The sequence below is a fragment of the Protopterus annectens genome, chromosome 9.part0, assembly GCF_019279795.1.
Source record: "Protopterus annectens isolate FY-2018-M chromosome 9.part0, PAN1.0, whole genome shotgun sequence".
Taxonomy (NCBI): Eukaryota; Metazoa; Chordata; order Ceratodontiformes; family Protopteridae; genus Protopterus; species Protopterus annectens.
Window position 1 is genome coordinate 333,184,828 of NC_056743.1, and position 12,593 is coordinate 333,197,420.

Genomic DNA, 12,593 nt, shown 5'->3' on the forward strand with positions numbered 1-12,593 from the left:
ATATATATATGTATATATGTGTGTGTGTATATATATATATATATATATATATATATATATATATATATATATATATATATATATATATAAAATAAACACTGTGCACTAGAATAATCTTAATTATATAAATTCAGACTTCTTTTAGGCGTAGTAATTAATACTGAGCTAGTAGAAAGGAAATAAAAACTCAGACACTGAATAGATGATTAAGCTTTCGCTCTTATTCAGGTTGTAGAGCTTCATCAGAATAACCTATAGTCAACAATACTTACATTATATGTAACTAGAGTCACATGTAAACAAAAAACCAATGAACTACTTATAACTTATTAGTACAGTAACCAATAGTACAACCAGACTACATTTAAACTGTGCCAATCCTCTAAACACAATAACCATGAACATACATATGAATGACAGGGGCATGAATATTAAATAAACACTCCCTTGTGTTAGCTAATCATTGAACAAATGTACAGTGTGCACACTAAATATGCATGTAGGAAACATGAATATTCATATAACTGTACAAGTGGCGACTAACAAGTGTGCCAAAGGTCATGGATGGATGCAAACACATTTTGTAGAAAGAAAGCAACTGTCAAAATAGAACAACTGTCAAAATAGAATTAAATCTTCCATTTTAAAGCGCATTTAATATTAACACTTTCATTCAGACCAGGGTATGTTTCAGAATTAAGCAGTAATTGCCATTTAAGTTCTCTTAGTTCTAAATATAATTCCCAATCTCCAAAAAAACAGTTAACTTGTTCTAATACTATGAAGTAAAATTTCTAACAGAAGTACAAAAAGTGCTATGTTTACAAGGGCATTATTTAAGTTCTTTGCCCTGATGGCTCCTAGATGCTCCTTAATTCTGTCTGAAAGTTTTCTTGTAGTTTTACCTACATAAAATGCTTTACAATATGCAAAATACCTGCATATATTACTGCTGTAGAGTGGGAGAAGAAATATTTTGAAAACTTAATAGTATGATTACAATGTGTGAATGTGTATTGAGATCCTGTGAAAATGTTAGGGCATACCACACATTTATTACATGAATGCATTCCATTTTGATAGTTGGAAGTAGAAGTAGAATTAATAAGAAAAAGTAAATCTCTGTTTTCTAAACTCATTCTTATGGTTTTGGTTCTTTTAAATGAAAAGATAGGTGCAGTGCCAATAGCAGCTGACATAAATTGTAAATCCCAGTTATTTGTGATGACATTTCTAATTTGTGTGTGTGTGTATGTATATATGTGTGTATGTATGTATATGTACTACAAGAGGACATTTTTTCAGCCATCCATTGACATTGACAACCCCTTTTTCCCATTTTTGCTCATGGAGTCGCGGTGTTGCTTCAGCAGTGACAATCGTCTAGACCCGAGGTTCTTCCACACCACACATTCACACCTGTGGCCAATTTAGTGTGACCAGTTCAGCTACTGCATGTTTTTGGAATGTGGGAGAAAACTGGAGCACCCAGAGGAAACCCATGCGAACACAGCAGGACATGCAGATTCCCACGGAGGGTACCTCAGAGAGCTGCTTTTATCAACAAAGTGAATAAAATTGTAATTTTTCCCTAAAAACAATGCATGTCAGTCCATATGGTGAGGGTTAATTATTTGCAACTTTAACTTAGTGAATAAATTAGATTAAGCCACATCCTTCTGCAGGCTTTAATAGTAATCTTTTTTTGATAATTATGAATGTCTCTTTCATTAAAGTTTCTTTCTGCTGTACACAGATATTAATGAAAATGTAATTGAATTACAAGGCTAAAACGACTTGTGACTAGATGAATACCTGTGTCCTTCCATGGTGCAGGGTGATGCTTGCCCAGAGGGATGCCTTTGTCCAGGACTAACTTTACTTTTCCCTTGCAGTACGCTTGCTATGCCATTGGTAAGGATGTGCAGGCCATGAAGGCGGTAGTCGGTGAGGAGGCTCTCACACCTGATGATCTGCTGTATCTGGAGTTTCTACAGAAGTTCGAAAGGAACTTCATCTCACAAGGTGAGGCTCATGGCTTTGATTGCAAAGGAACTGATTTTAGTAAACTAGCCAATTTGTAGAGTTTAGACAGAATAGAATGTTTATGTAGCGTAAGTACCTGTAATGTTTTTCATAGTGAAGAAGGGCTTCTTGTTTGTGTGGGGTGATACTTGTGAACCTCTGCTGTCTCTGAAAAAAACAAAAAATATCTTGCTTTTTTTCCCACTTTTCTGAGATTTAAAAAAGTTCAGTTACAGGCTTGCTGTTCTTGAACTGTTTGTAAGTTTCTTGGAGGCCATTTTTTGCTTGTGCTAAAGGGAAGTCTCTCTGTTGATCAGTGGCAGTGAAAAACATTGAGCAGCCTGCCTGCCCCTGTGGGAGTGGTTACTGACTTGAAACTGTAGTTTTATTGGCCATTTTGGGTCAATTCCAAACTCCTTCATCTTCCTGTCTTAAAACCCTCTTTTGCGCGGTTTTGCATGTTTTTGTGCATAGCGCAACAGCAGGCAGCGCCGCCTAATTGGGTTTAAACTATTTCTGGCTCCACAAAGTCTGCTCTTCACTTTTTTCCTTAGAACTGCTCTATCTCTCAATTTAAACACCATATTCTCATTCTAAGGCCCTTCACTGGTCCAATTAAGTAATCCTACAAGTTAGCACTATTAAACCATAAGCACTACTTACTCTTATACTCTCTACGATTACCCTGTCCTCTATTGGTCCATCTTAAATTCAGTTTCCCTATATTACTCTAGCATGTCCAAAGGTCAGTCAATGGTTTCCTCTCCAGTCCAGCTGGTGAATCTGGGAATTTTGAGGCAATGTTACAACTGTCTCATGTACACGGACAACCCTCTCCTCCTCCAAACAGGTTCAAATATATGTGAGAGATGCAACTATTTAGCCAAACTGGAGGCTGAGCTCTCTCATCTCAAAACTGGTGTAACCAGTCAGGAGGAGAAGGTAACCTCACACAACACAATTCCAGTATCACATAGTCCCACCACATCAGCAAACCAAACACATAAATACACAAAAACATACTCGGAGGCTCTAAATAAAAATCTACCTAAACAGAGACCTCCAAAGCAGACATCCAAGCAAATGCTACCTCAAAACAAAACACGCACAACATATAGCCCACAATGTCAGTGTGCCAAGCAGCCACAGCCCTTAAGGCTGAATAACACACCTGATACTCTTGTAATAGGTGACTCTATTGTCAGACACACTGACGTCCCGCTCACCAGGCTGAATAAAGAGAAGGTCATGGTGAGCTGCCTGTCTGGTGCTAGGATCCGCCACATAACGCAAGCACTCAGGTCACTCCAAAGCAAATACAAATATGACTCAGTCATTGTACATGCTGGTGTGAATGACCTGAGACGTACCTCCCTGGACTACATGAAAAGAGACATAGAGGAGCTCTCTGATCATGTAGCCCAGGCTGGTATGACCCTGACCTTGAGCAGCATCTTACCCTCACCTAGAATGATGCCACAGTACAAAGACAAAATGATCGATTTTAACAGTTGGCTAAAATTTTGGTGTCATTCAAAGGGGATCCAGTGTCTGTCAGCCTGGGATGACATGCTCGACAAGCCACGTTGCTTCGCTAGAGATGGCTTGCACCTGTCACCACTGGGCTTTCGGATATTGGCAAAGGCTCTTGCCACCCCCATAGTGCCTTTTTTAGGCAAGGCTCAAAAGTCAAACCCACCCCCATAGACAGCACAAGGAACAAGAAACTAAGGGTAATGCTGCTTAACGCCAGATGTCTTAGCCTCAAGATGCACTCACTTGACGCTCTCCTCAGTATGGAGAACATTGATATCTGTGCAGTGACAGAAACCTGGTTCAAGGCTCCAGAGAGCACCCCAGCACTACCAGGCTATACCTCATATCATGCTTTTCAGCCCCAAAACCCGGACCGTACCACAAAAGGAGGGGGAGTTTCCATATTTATCAAGGATATCCACACCTCCAGGTTAGTGGCATTGCACGAAGTATCGGAGACCATCCATGTGCAACTAACAGTGGGCAAGACTGCTTTTCAGTTTATAGCATCCTACAGACCACCCTCTCAAAGTCAGGAATCCCACTCGGCTTTCCTGAAAACATTGGAGAACATGAAGATCTCTCCGAACACCATTATATTGGGTGACTTCAACTACCCAAACATTGACTGGGAGCACTACTCAAGCCCCAGCACCTTAGCCCAAAGGTTCCTGGAAATTATAAACTCAAATGCTATGGAACAACTAGTCACCACTCCCACATGAGGGGACAACATACTAGACCTGATCATTACCAACATGGGGACTCTATGCTCCACACCAGAAGTATATCCCTCATTGGTAAGATCAGACCATAAATTAATTTCACTGGATGTCCACATCCCGACCCCACCCCCAGCCCAGAAAACCACAGTGAAAAACTTCTCAAAAGTGAACTTCTCACTTCTCAAAACCGAAGTGGAATTCTTCAAGGCCCCATGGCCAGTGGAAACTATGGCCCAAACTGCAGAATCCTATATAAACGCATTCTACGGACATCTCCAGGAATGCATGGATCATGCTATCCCAAACAAAACCAAGACCCAGTCATCCAAAGGCAGGCGTCCAGTCTGGTGGACCCCTGCCATAAATAAACTGTACAACAGAAGGAGGAAGCTACTACATGATAGAGCAAAATCCCTAATAGGGAAGGCATCTCTGATCAGTACTAGGAAAAAATTACAATCCCTCATAAAATCCTCCAAGGCCAGCTTCGAGAGAAAAATTGCACAGGACACCAAAGACAGTCATAAGGCTTTTTTCAGTTATGTTAGGAACCTGGGATGCAACTCCCAGACTTGTTCTGAGTTGATTCTAAACGACAAAAAATACACTGAACCCACAGACATCGCCAATATCCTGGCAGACAGGTTCAGTGCAAACGTCTCCCCCCCCCCCCCAAAGAGCAAGTATCTATCCCGGCAGAGGGCTGCCTCCCAAACATCTCTGATGCTCAGGTGAAGGCTGCCCTCTGCAAAGCAAAAAACACTGCTTCCATGGGACCAGATGGCGTCCCAGGTTGCGTCCTACATGAACTCCAAGAGGAACTAATCCCTCAAATAAAACAGCTATACAATCTCAGCCTCACTGCAAGATATATGCCCACAGAGTGGCGTACAGCAACAGTGGTCCCATTCCACAAAGGTGGAGCCTCTACGGACCCTGGAAACTATCGCCCCATAAGCCTGACTAGCTTAGTCTGCAAGGCTATGGAGAGGATCATCACGGAGCTCATAAACAAAAACATTGGGGACCTACAGACACTAGATCCTACCCAGTTTGGCTTTGTCAAGGGCAGAATCCTGCCTTTTGAACCTGGTTGACTTCTTCGAAACAGTCACCAAAGCCATAGATGAAGGGAAGGTAGTCCACACAGCCTATCTGGACCTTGCAAAGGCATTTGACACAATACCCCACTCGGGCATCATAGTTAAGCTATCCAGCTTAAATATAAACCCCTATGTCACAAGATGGGTCACAAACTGGCTCAAAGACCGAACCCACAGAGTGAGAGTTGCTGAAGCCATGTCAGACTCGAAACCGGTCACAAGTGGCATCCCACAGGATTCTGTCCTTGGACCACTCTTGTTCGGTATATACTTTTCCGAGGTACAGGCAAACGTGGGAGGACTATGGCTCACCAAGTTCGCAGACGACTGCAAACTGGGCTCCAGAATCGACTCTCCAGCTGACACAAACATCCTTCAAAAAGGTCTCACAGAGGCAGATAACTGGTGCCAGCACCATGGTTTAAAGCTAAATGCCAAAAAATGTACAGTCGTACCCTTTGGCAAAAACAATGTGCCCACAAATTACCACATAGGCGGAAACCCGTTAAGTACAGAGAAAGTTATTAGGGACCTGGGGACCCAAGTTGATAGCAATCTCTCCTTTGAAAACCCCATTGCCAAAGTGGTTAGAAAGACCTTCTACATAGCCCACCTCATCACGAAGGGTTTCACATCTAGATCAAGAGAAGTAAGCGTGCCTCTTTATTCATCCCTCATCAGGCCCATCATAGAATACAATGCCCCTTTTGGGATGTACCTTACCCGACACCTGCAGCAATTAGAAAGACCCCAAAAGTATCTCACCAAGAGGATCAAGGGTCTCAAACAGATGCCATATGCTGCTCGGTTAAAAAAACTCCAGCTCTACTCAGTTGCATACCGCCTACTTCGAGGCGATCTATGCCTGACATACAAAGCTATGTCAAATCCAGAATTAATGGACATGCTCCACCTCAGTAAATCTAAATCCCTTAGAGCCACACGGTCAAGGGACTTGAACCTCAGCACAGAAATAAATAGAACTTGCTGGAGGGACAGGTTCATAACCCAGAGGCTCCCTTCACTCTGGAATAGAATTCCAATTCATGTGAGGCAGAGCACCTCACTGAATCTCTTCAAGAAGAATCTCGATAGGTGGATGAGGGATCATAGGTTTGTCCCAGGGATTACTCCCGTGTCACTATTAGATATAGGTACAGTAAACTAAACCTTAAAAAGGGCACAGTATACTCAAATCAAGGGGTGGCGTAAGCCATACAGAATCGGGCTAGGCTTATAATTGCCCCAGGGCAAATAGCCTAGTATGAACCTATAAATCAACTGTGATCAAACAAAATTAAGACAGAGATAGACTGAAGTCAGCTTAAGATGGTGACAGAAATGTTTTGGTCCTTGTCTTTCCTTCCAACCATCAATTAGCTAACCCTCATTGTCCTCTTCCTTATTTGTGACCCTCTGCACCCCTAGAAACTACAATGGTGCGTCAGGTGCCAGGGGTCATGGTCATCATACATCAGGGGTTAAGATTTATTTTGGACTGCTGCTTATCCCCTCCCCTTGCTGTTGGCTAGAAATATACAGCATCGCATGCTGCACTGGAATGTTGCAAGTTTACATTACTCTAACCCCATGCCCCCCCCCCCAGACACACACTGTAACCCCATGTCCCCAGCTCAGATGTCTGCTATCTATGGCAGGCTTGCTGCTTGTGCCCAAGCACACTGTAACCCCATGTTCCCAGAACCAGTGTGTGCTACCTATGGCAGGCTTGCTGCTTCCCCCCACAAAACACACACACACACACATACACACATACACACACACACACACACACACACTCCCCACAGGCTTGCTGCTTCCCCCCACAAAACACACACACACACACACACACACACACACACACACACACACACACACACACACACACACACACACACACTGTAACCCTAGGTCCCCAGCTCAAATGGGTGCTATCTATGGCAGGCTTGCTGCTTGTGCCCCCCCCACACTGTAACCCCATGTTCCCAGAACCAATGTGTGCTACCTATAGCAGGCTTGCTGCTTAGTAATGTGCTTGCGTTTTTTTGTTTCGTTTTTTTCTTTTTTTTCATTTGATGATGCAGGTGCCTCAAACCTGTCTGCAGCAATGAGATTTTTGCTGTGTCAGAAGGATCCCTGTGTTGGTCTGTCCAGTAATTCAGTCTGACTTGTCTTTGGAACTTTAATTTGCTTTATGGATTTATATTTCAGGTTTATTGACTTTTCTAGCAGGTGAGTTGCTTATCTGAAGCAAGTGTGTGCCATGTCACATGTGCACTCAAGTAATTACACCACAGGTACCTGTATGATTCCATCGTAGTCCAGTAGATGTAAATGATCTGAGGTGTACCTCCCTGGGATGTATCAAGAGAGACTTTATGAACTTTCAGACTGTCTCCCCAGCTGGTATAAGCTTAGCATTGCGCTGCATGTTACCATCACTGCGGAGGATGCCACAGTATGATCAAAAAATTGATTTCAACAACTGGCTGTCACTCGTGTCATTCTAAGGGGATCCAATATTTGTCAGCTTGGGAGGACATTGGTTAACGGACCAAATTACTTTGCCAAGGATGATCTGCACTTCTCCTCTCTATGCTTTCAAATACTGGCTAAAACTTTATCCACCTCCATAGTGTGTTCGGCTATACCAAATTGACAGACCTATCGACATAGCAAAATTAACCCAGTGGAACCTCAAGGTGTTACTACTTAATACCATGAGCCTAAACGAAAAACTACACCCCCTCCAAGCCCTCCTGACAGTTGAGGCTGTAGACATCGTTGCAATTAAGACATGATGGGGAGCGGCAGAGAGTACCCTTACAGTACAAGGTGTCATTGCCTTCCAGTGTTTGCACGTAACAAGAGATGATTGAGAGCGGCAGAGAGTACCCTGACAGTACAAGGTGTCATTGCCTTCCGCACTTTTAGACCAGTGGCTGACAGACAAGGGCTAAAGGATGAGATGTCTCAATAGGTTTACCTTTGAAACATTGAAAATCAAATTGTCAAAAATACAGTTGTGCGGAAGTATATTTTCAAGTTTTCGGATAGCCGAAAAAAAAATGCATCGAATGTGCAATTGGGCGAATGCATATTGACATTCGCTCATTGCAGATTTGGGATTTTGGGTGTGGAGTGCACTATAGTGGGGATCAGGAAATGGACCCTTTCCCCACTGTAGTGTGACCTCGGAGGTAGAATATTAAAGAAGGGGGGTGTGGGGGGGTGCAGAGGGGCTTGCCCCCCCTTGCATTACATTGTGTGTTTGACAGCGGAGTTCGAAACTCAGTAAATCTGCTGTTTGGTTTGCTCAGTTTTGAATTTCCGTGACGTTTGACAAGCAATAATCAACATTTCTGTTGGCCCAGCTTGCTGTTCAGAAACATGATTTTCAACGTTTCAAAGGTAAACCGTCTCAGTATACATTAATAACAAACATGCCTGTAGGGTGGGCAAACCGGATGACGCGCTGGAGTTTCTCCATGTTCAGATCACCATAGACAAAATCCTGTACCATATTGTAGCCAGTTATAGGGCATCCTCCATGTCCCAAAAAGCTCACAACGCATACTTGGACCTAGTGGACATTTATCATCCAAACTAGCAGCCTACTCATGGGAGACCCCTCTAGAATGGGAATCCTACATGGCCGCATGTCTGCAGGCAAAGAGATTCCTGGACTTTGTAAGTGTAAACACTCTTGATCAGATAGTGAGTGCACCCAGTAGAGGCTCCAACTTTCTGGACCTTGTGCTTACAAGTATGAGTGCGCTACATCCCCCCCCCCATGTCTCATTCATCCTGGTAAGAGCTGATCATGCACCCACTAGAGGCTGCACCATACTGGACCTTGTGCTTACAAGTATGAGAGAGTGCTACACCCCCCCCCCCCATGTCTCATTCTTCCTGGTAAGGGCTGATCGTGCACCCATTAGAGGCTCCAACATACTGGACCTTGTGCTTACAAGTCAGAGAGAGTGCTGTACCCCCCTCCAAAGTCTCAGTCTTCCTGGTAAGGGCTGATCATGCACCCACTAGAGGCTCCAACATACTGGACCTTGTGCTTACAAGTATGAAAGTGTGCTACACCCCACTCGTCTCTCACCCTGCCTGGTACAGTCTGACCATAAAGCTGTCTCCTTCGCAGTCATAATCAACTCCGTAATCCCATTAAAACCAGTAACAGGAACTATTCTAAGTAAAGTTACCTTTTGTTAAGAGAAGGATTGCCAAAATGTCATGCCTTTCCAAACCCAGAGAACACAGCAGCCTGTGCTGAATTACTCTCAGAAACTCTGTACAACCATGCCAGTTGGGTGCATAAAGACTGCTGTACCTATCAGATCTAAGCCCAGGATTAGTCCTAGAAACAAGCAGGTCCCTATTACAAGAGCAAAGATTCCTTTAGGCGAATGTGAAGATGTCGACCCGTATTGTGCGAAGTACATAAACCGCGAAAGTTCAAAACAGCGAAGTTCGAAATGTCAATTTGTTTTGGTTGGCCCGTCTGCGGTATAGCTCTGTAAGGTAAGTGTGAGAGAGATCGGAATTTGGTGTTAGGATTTGGGTTAAGGTAAGTGCATAGATAGGTAATGTATGTAAGAGTTAGTGTAGTGTTAGATGTAGGTGTTTTTTAAATGTATGTATGTGTTTTATTTTGTTTAGGTGTATGTGTGTAGGGGAAGTGTGCGGTAGTTATGGACCTTAGGGTTAGGGAGGGGTTAAGGATAGTGCATAGTTAGTTGTGTTTGTTGGGTTTAGTATAGTGTTGGAGGTAGGGTTTTTTTTTTTTTTTAAATGTACGTGTTTTATTTATTTTGTTTAGGTGTATGTGTGTAGGGGATGTGTTCGGTAGTTACGGACCTTAGGGTTAGGGAGGTGTTAAGGAGAGTGCATAGATAGTTATGTTTGTGGGGTTTAGTGTAGTGTTGGAGGTAGGGTTTTGATGCTTTAGTTTAGGTTAGAAATGGGGTTTGGTTAGTGTATGTATGTGGTTTATTTATTTTGTTTGGGTAGGTAGTATGTAGCGGGTGGTGGGGTTGGCCGACTAAGACAGTTTGATATTTTCTTTCGCGGTTTAGTGCATTCGGGATTTTCGTGGTATAGGGGTCGATGTTTTGATATTCATGCATAGGGTTTTTTGCTTTGGTAATATAGACCCAAAACAAGCTACTCTGGTGGCATCCCAAATGAAACCGGATATACAATGAAAGGAAAATAAATTATGGCAGCAGTCAGGAAGGGTAATTCCCATAAGAATATAAACACTCAAAGTAAATAGGCAATTAAGAGGGCTAATTAGGTCAAGCAAAGCCAGCTTTGAGGTAAGGTAGTCTGCCATGTGAAAGGTAACCATAAGGCCATCTACAGCTGTGTCAGAAACCTCAAGAGCGTTGCACAGCAATGTGCTGAACTGGTGGTTAATGGTGCCACGTTCTTTGAGCCTGGCAATACAGCAAACCTGTTAGCAGACCAGTTCAGTTCCAGTTTTACCCCCCACCATCCCCTCAAAAATAATCCCTCCAACTATGACCATCATGTGCTGGCTGTACTCACTAAAGCTAAGAACAGACCCTCAATGGGGCATGGATAACGTCCCATGATGCCTTCTGAATAGCCTGAAGTGGGCCTTATCTGGACCCCTGGAGTCATTATTTAACTATAGTCTTAAAACAGGCTTTGTGCCACATGAATGGAGAACTGCAGCGGTCATCCCCCTTCATAAGGGAAGACCTACAACTTATCTTGGAAATTAGAGACCCATTAGTCTGACTAGTTTTATTTGCAAAGCCATGGGAAAAATTATCATGGAAATTGTCAGCAAGGACATAGGAGAACTTAAAATACTGCATCCATCCCAGTATGGCTTTGTCAAAGGAAGGTCATGCTTATTGAATTTGGTGTACGTCTTTGGAAAGGTCACTAAGGCAGTGGATGAGGTTAAAACTGTGCATATTACCTACCTAGATCTGCCTAAAGCATTTGATGCAGTACCCCACTCAGGCATTGTCACCTAACTTATGGAGCTAGTTATCACCCTTTTATAACATGCTGGGTAGCTAACTTGGCTCACTGATAGGACCCAGGGAGGTCCTTTCTTTGACACAGGCTTACTGGGATAGATCCAGTGTTTGAAGAATTGGTGAGGCTACTTCCACAGACAGACTGGTCACCAGTGGCATCTCCCGGAGATCTGAACTAGGCTTACTCATCTTTGGCATATAGTTCTCGGATGTCGAACCCAATGTCAAAAGCCTTTGGCTGACTAAGTTCACAGGTGATTGCAAACTGAGAACAGTCATTGAATCTCCCCACAATGAGAATACCCATCAGGAAGTTCTAATACAGACAAAACCTTGGTGCCAAAGCTGTGGCTTAAAACTCAGTACCAAGAAATGCTTTTAGTATCTTTTGGGAAGCCTGCCACCCCAGGGTAACTATGTCATCAGTAAAGCACCCTTAAAAGTTGTTTCACTAGTCAGGGATCTGGGAACTCATGCAAACAGTAACCTAGCCTTCGACAAGCATGCTTCCAATGTAGTAAGAAAAGCTTTCCCTGTTGCTCAACTTATAAGCAAGGGCTGGCATCTAGGTCCAGGGAGATCATCATATCACTGTACTTGGCTGTCATCAGACCTATCATAGAGTATAATGCACCCTTTGTTATGTACCTGATCAGACACATGCAGCTACTGGAACATCAACAAAGGCTCCTTACAAAAAAGAATATAGGGAGTAAAAGCATTATATGATGATTGCGTCATTGCCCTGTCTCTTTACTATGCATCATACAGACATCTGAGAGGGGATCTTTGCCTGGTATACAAGGCATCCCTGGACCCTGTTTTGATCAACATTTTGCACATCTGCAAAATAAACAGCATCAGAACTACTATATTAAATGACCTACATTTTGCTTGCAAAATAAATAGGATATGTTGGAAAGAGAGATACGCTTCTCAGAGAATTTGCATTCTCTGGAACAGGCTCCACATCCATGTGAAGCAGAGTTCCTCCCCCACCCCCTTTTTAAGTGCAACTTGGACCAATGCATGGGTAATTGGAAATTCACCCCTGGTCTGGCTGCTGTGTCTGATGGACAGAGGTAATCATTAAGTTACCACCTGTATAAATTAAAGCTGTGGGTCACATTTGGGTTGCACAGCTATGCTTATAAGGGCCGAAATGGTCATTAGCC

The 12,593-nt window shown here is 43.2% G+C and overlaps 1 protein-coding gene across 1 annotated transcript in view; it reads left to right on the forward strand.

Annotated features, from left to right (window-relative positions):
- The window catches only part of LOC122811222 (V-type proton ATPase subunit B, brain isoform), a 1,846,974-nt gene that overhangs the window by 1,607,748 nt on the left and 226,633 nt on the right, over nt 1-12,593 (forward strand). The window contains exon 16 of the mRNA XM_044082914.1: nt 1,896-2,025. Coding sequence (XP_043938849.1) covers nt 1,896-2,025 — 130 coding nt within the window. The remainder of the gene's footprint in view (nt 1-1,895; nt 2,026-12,593) is intronic.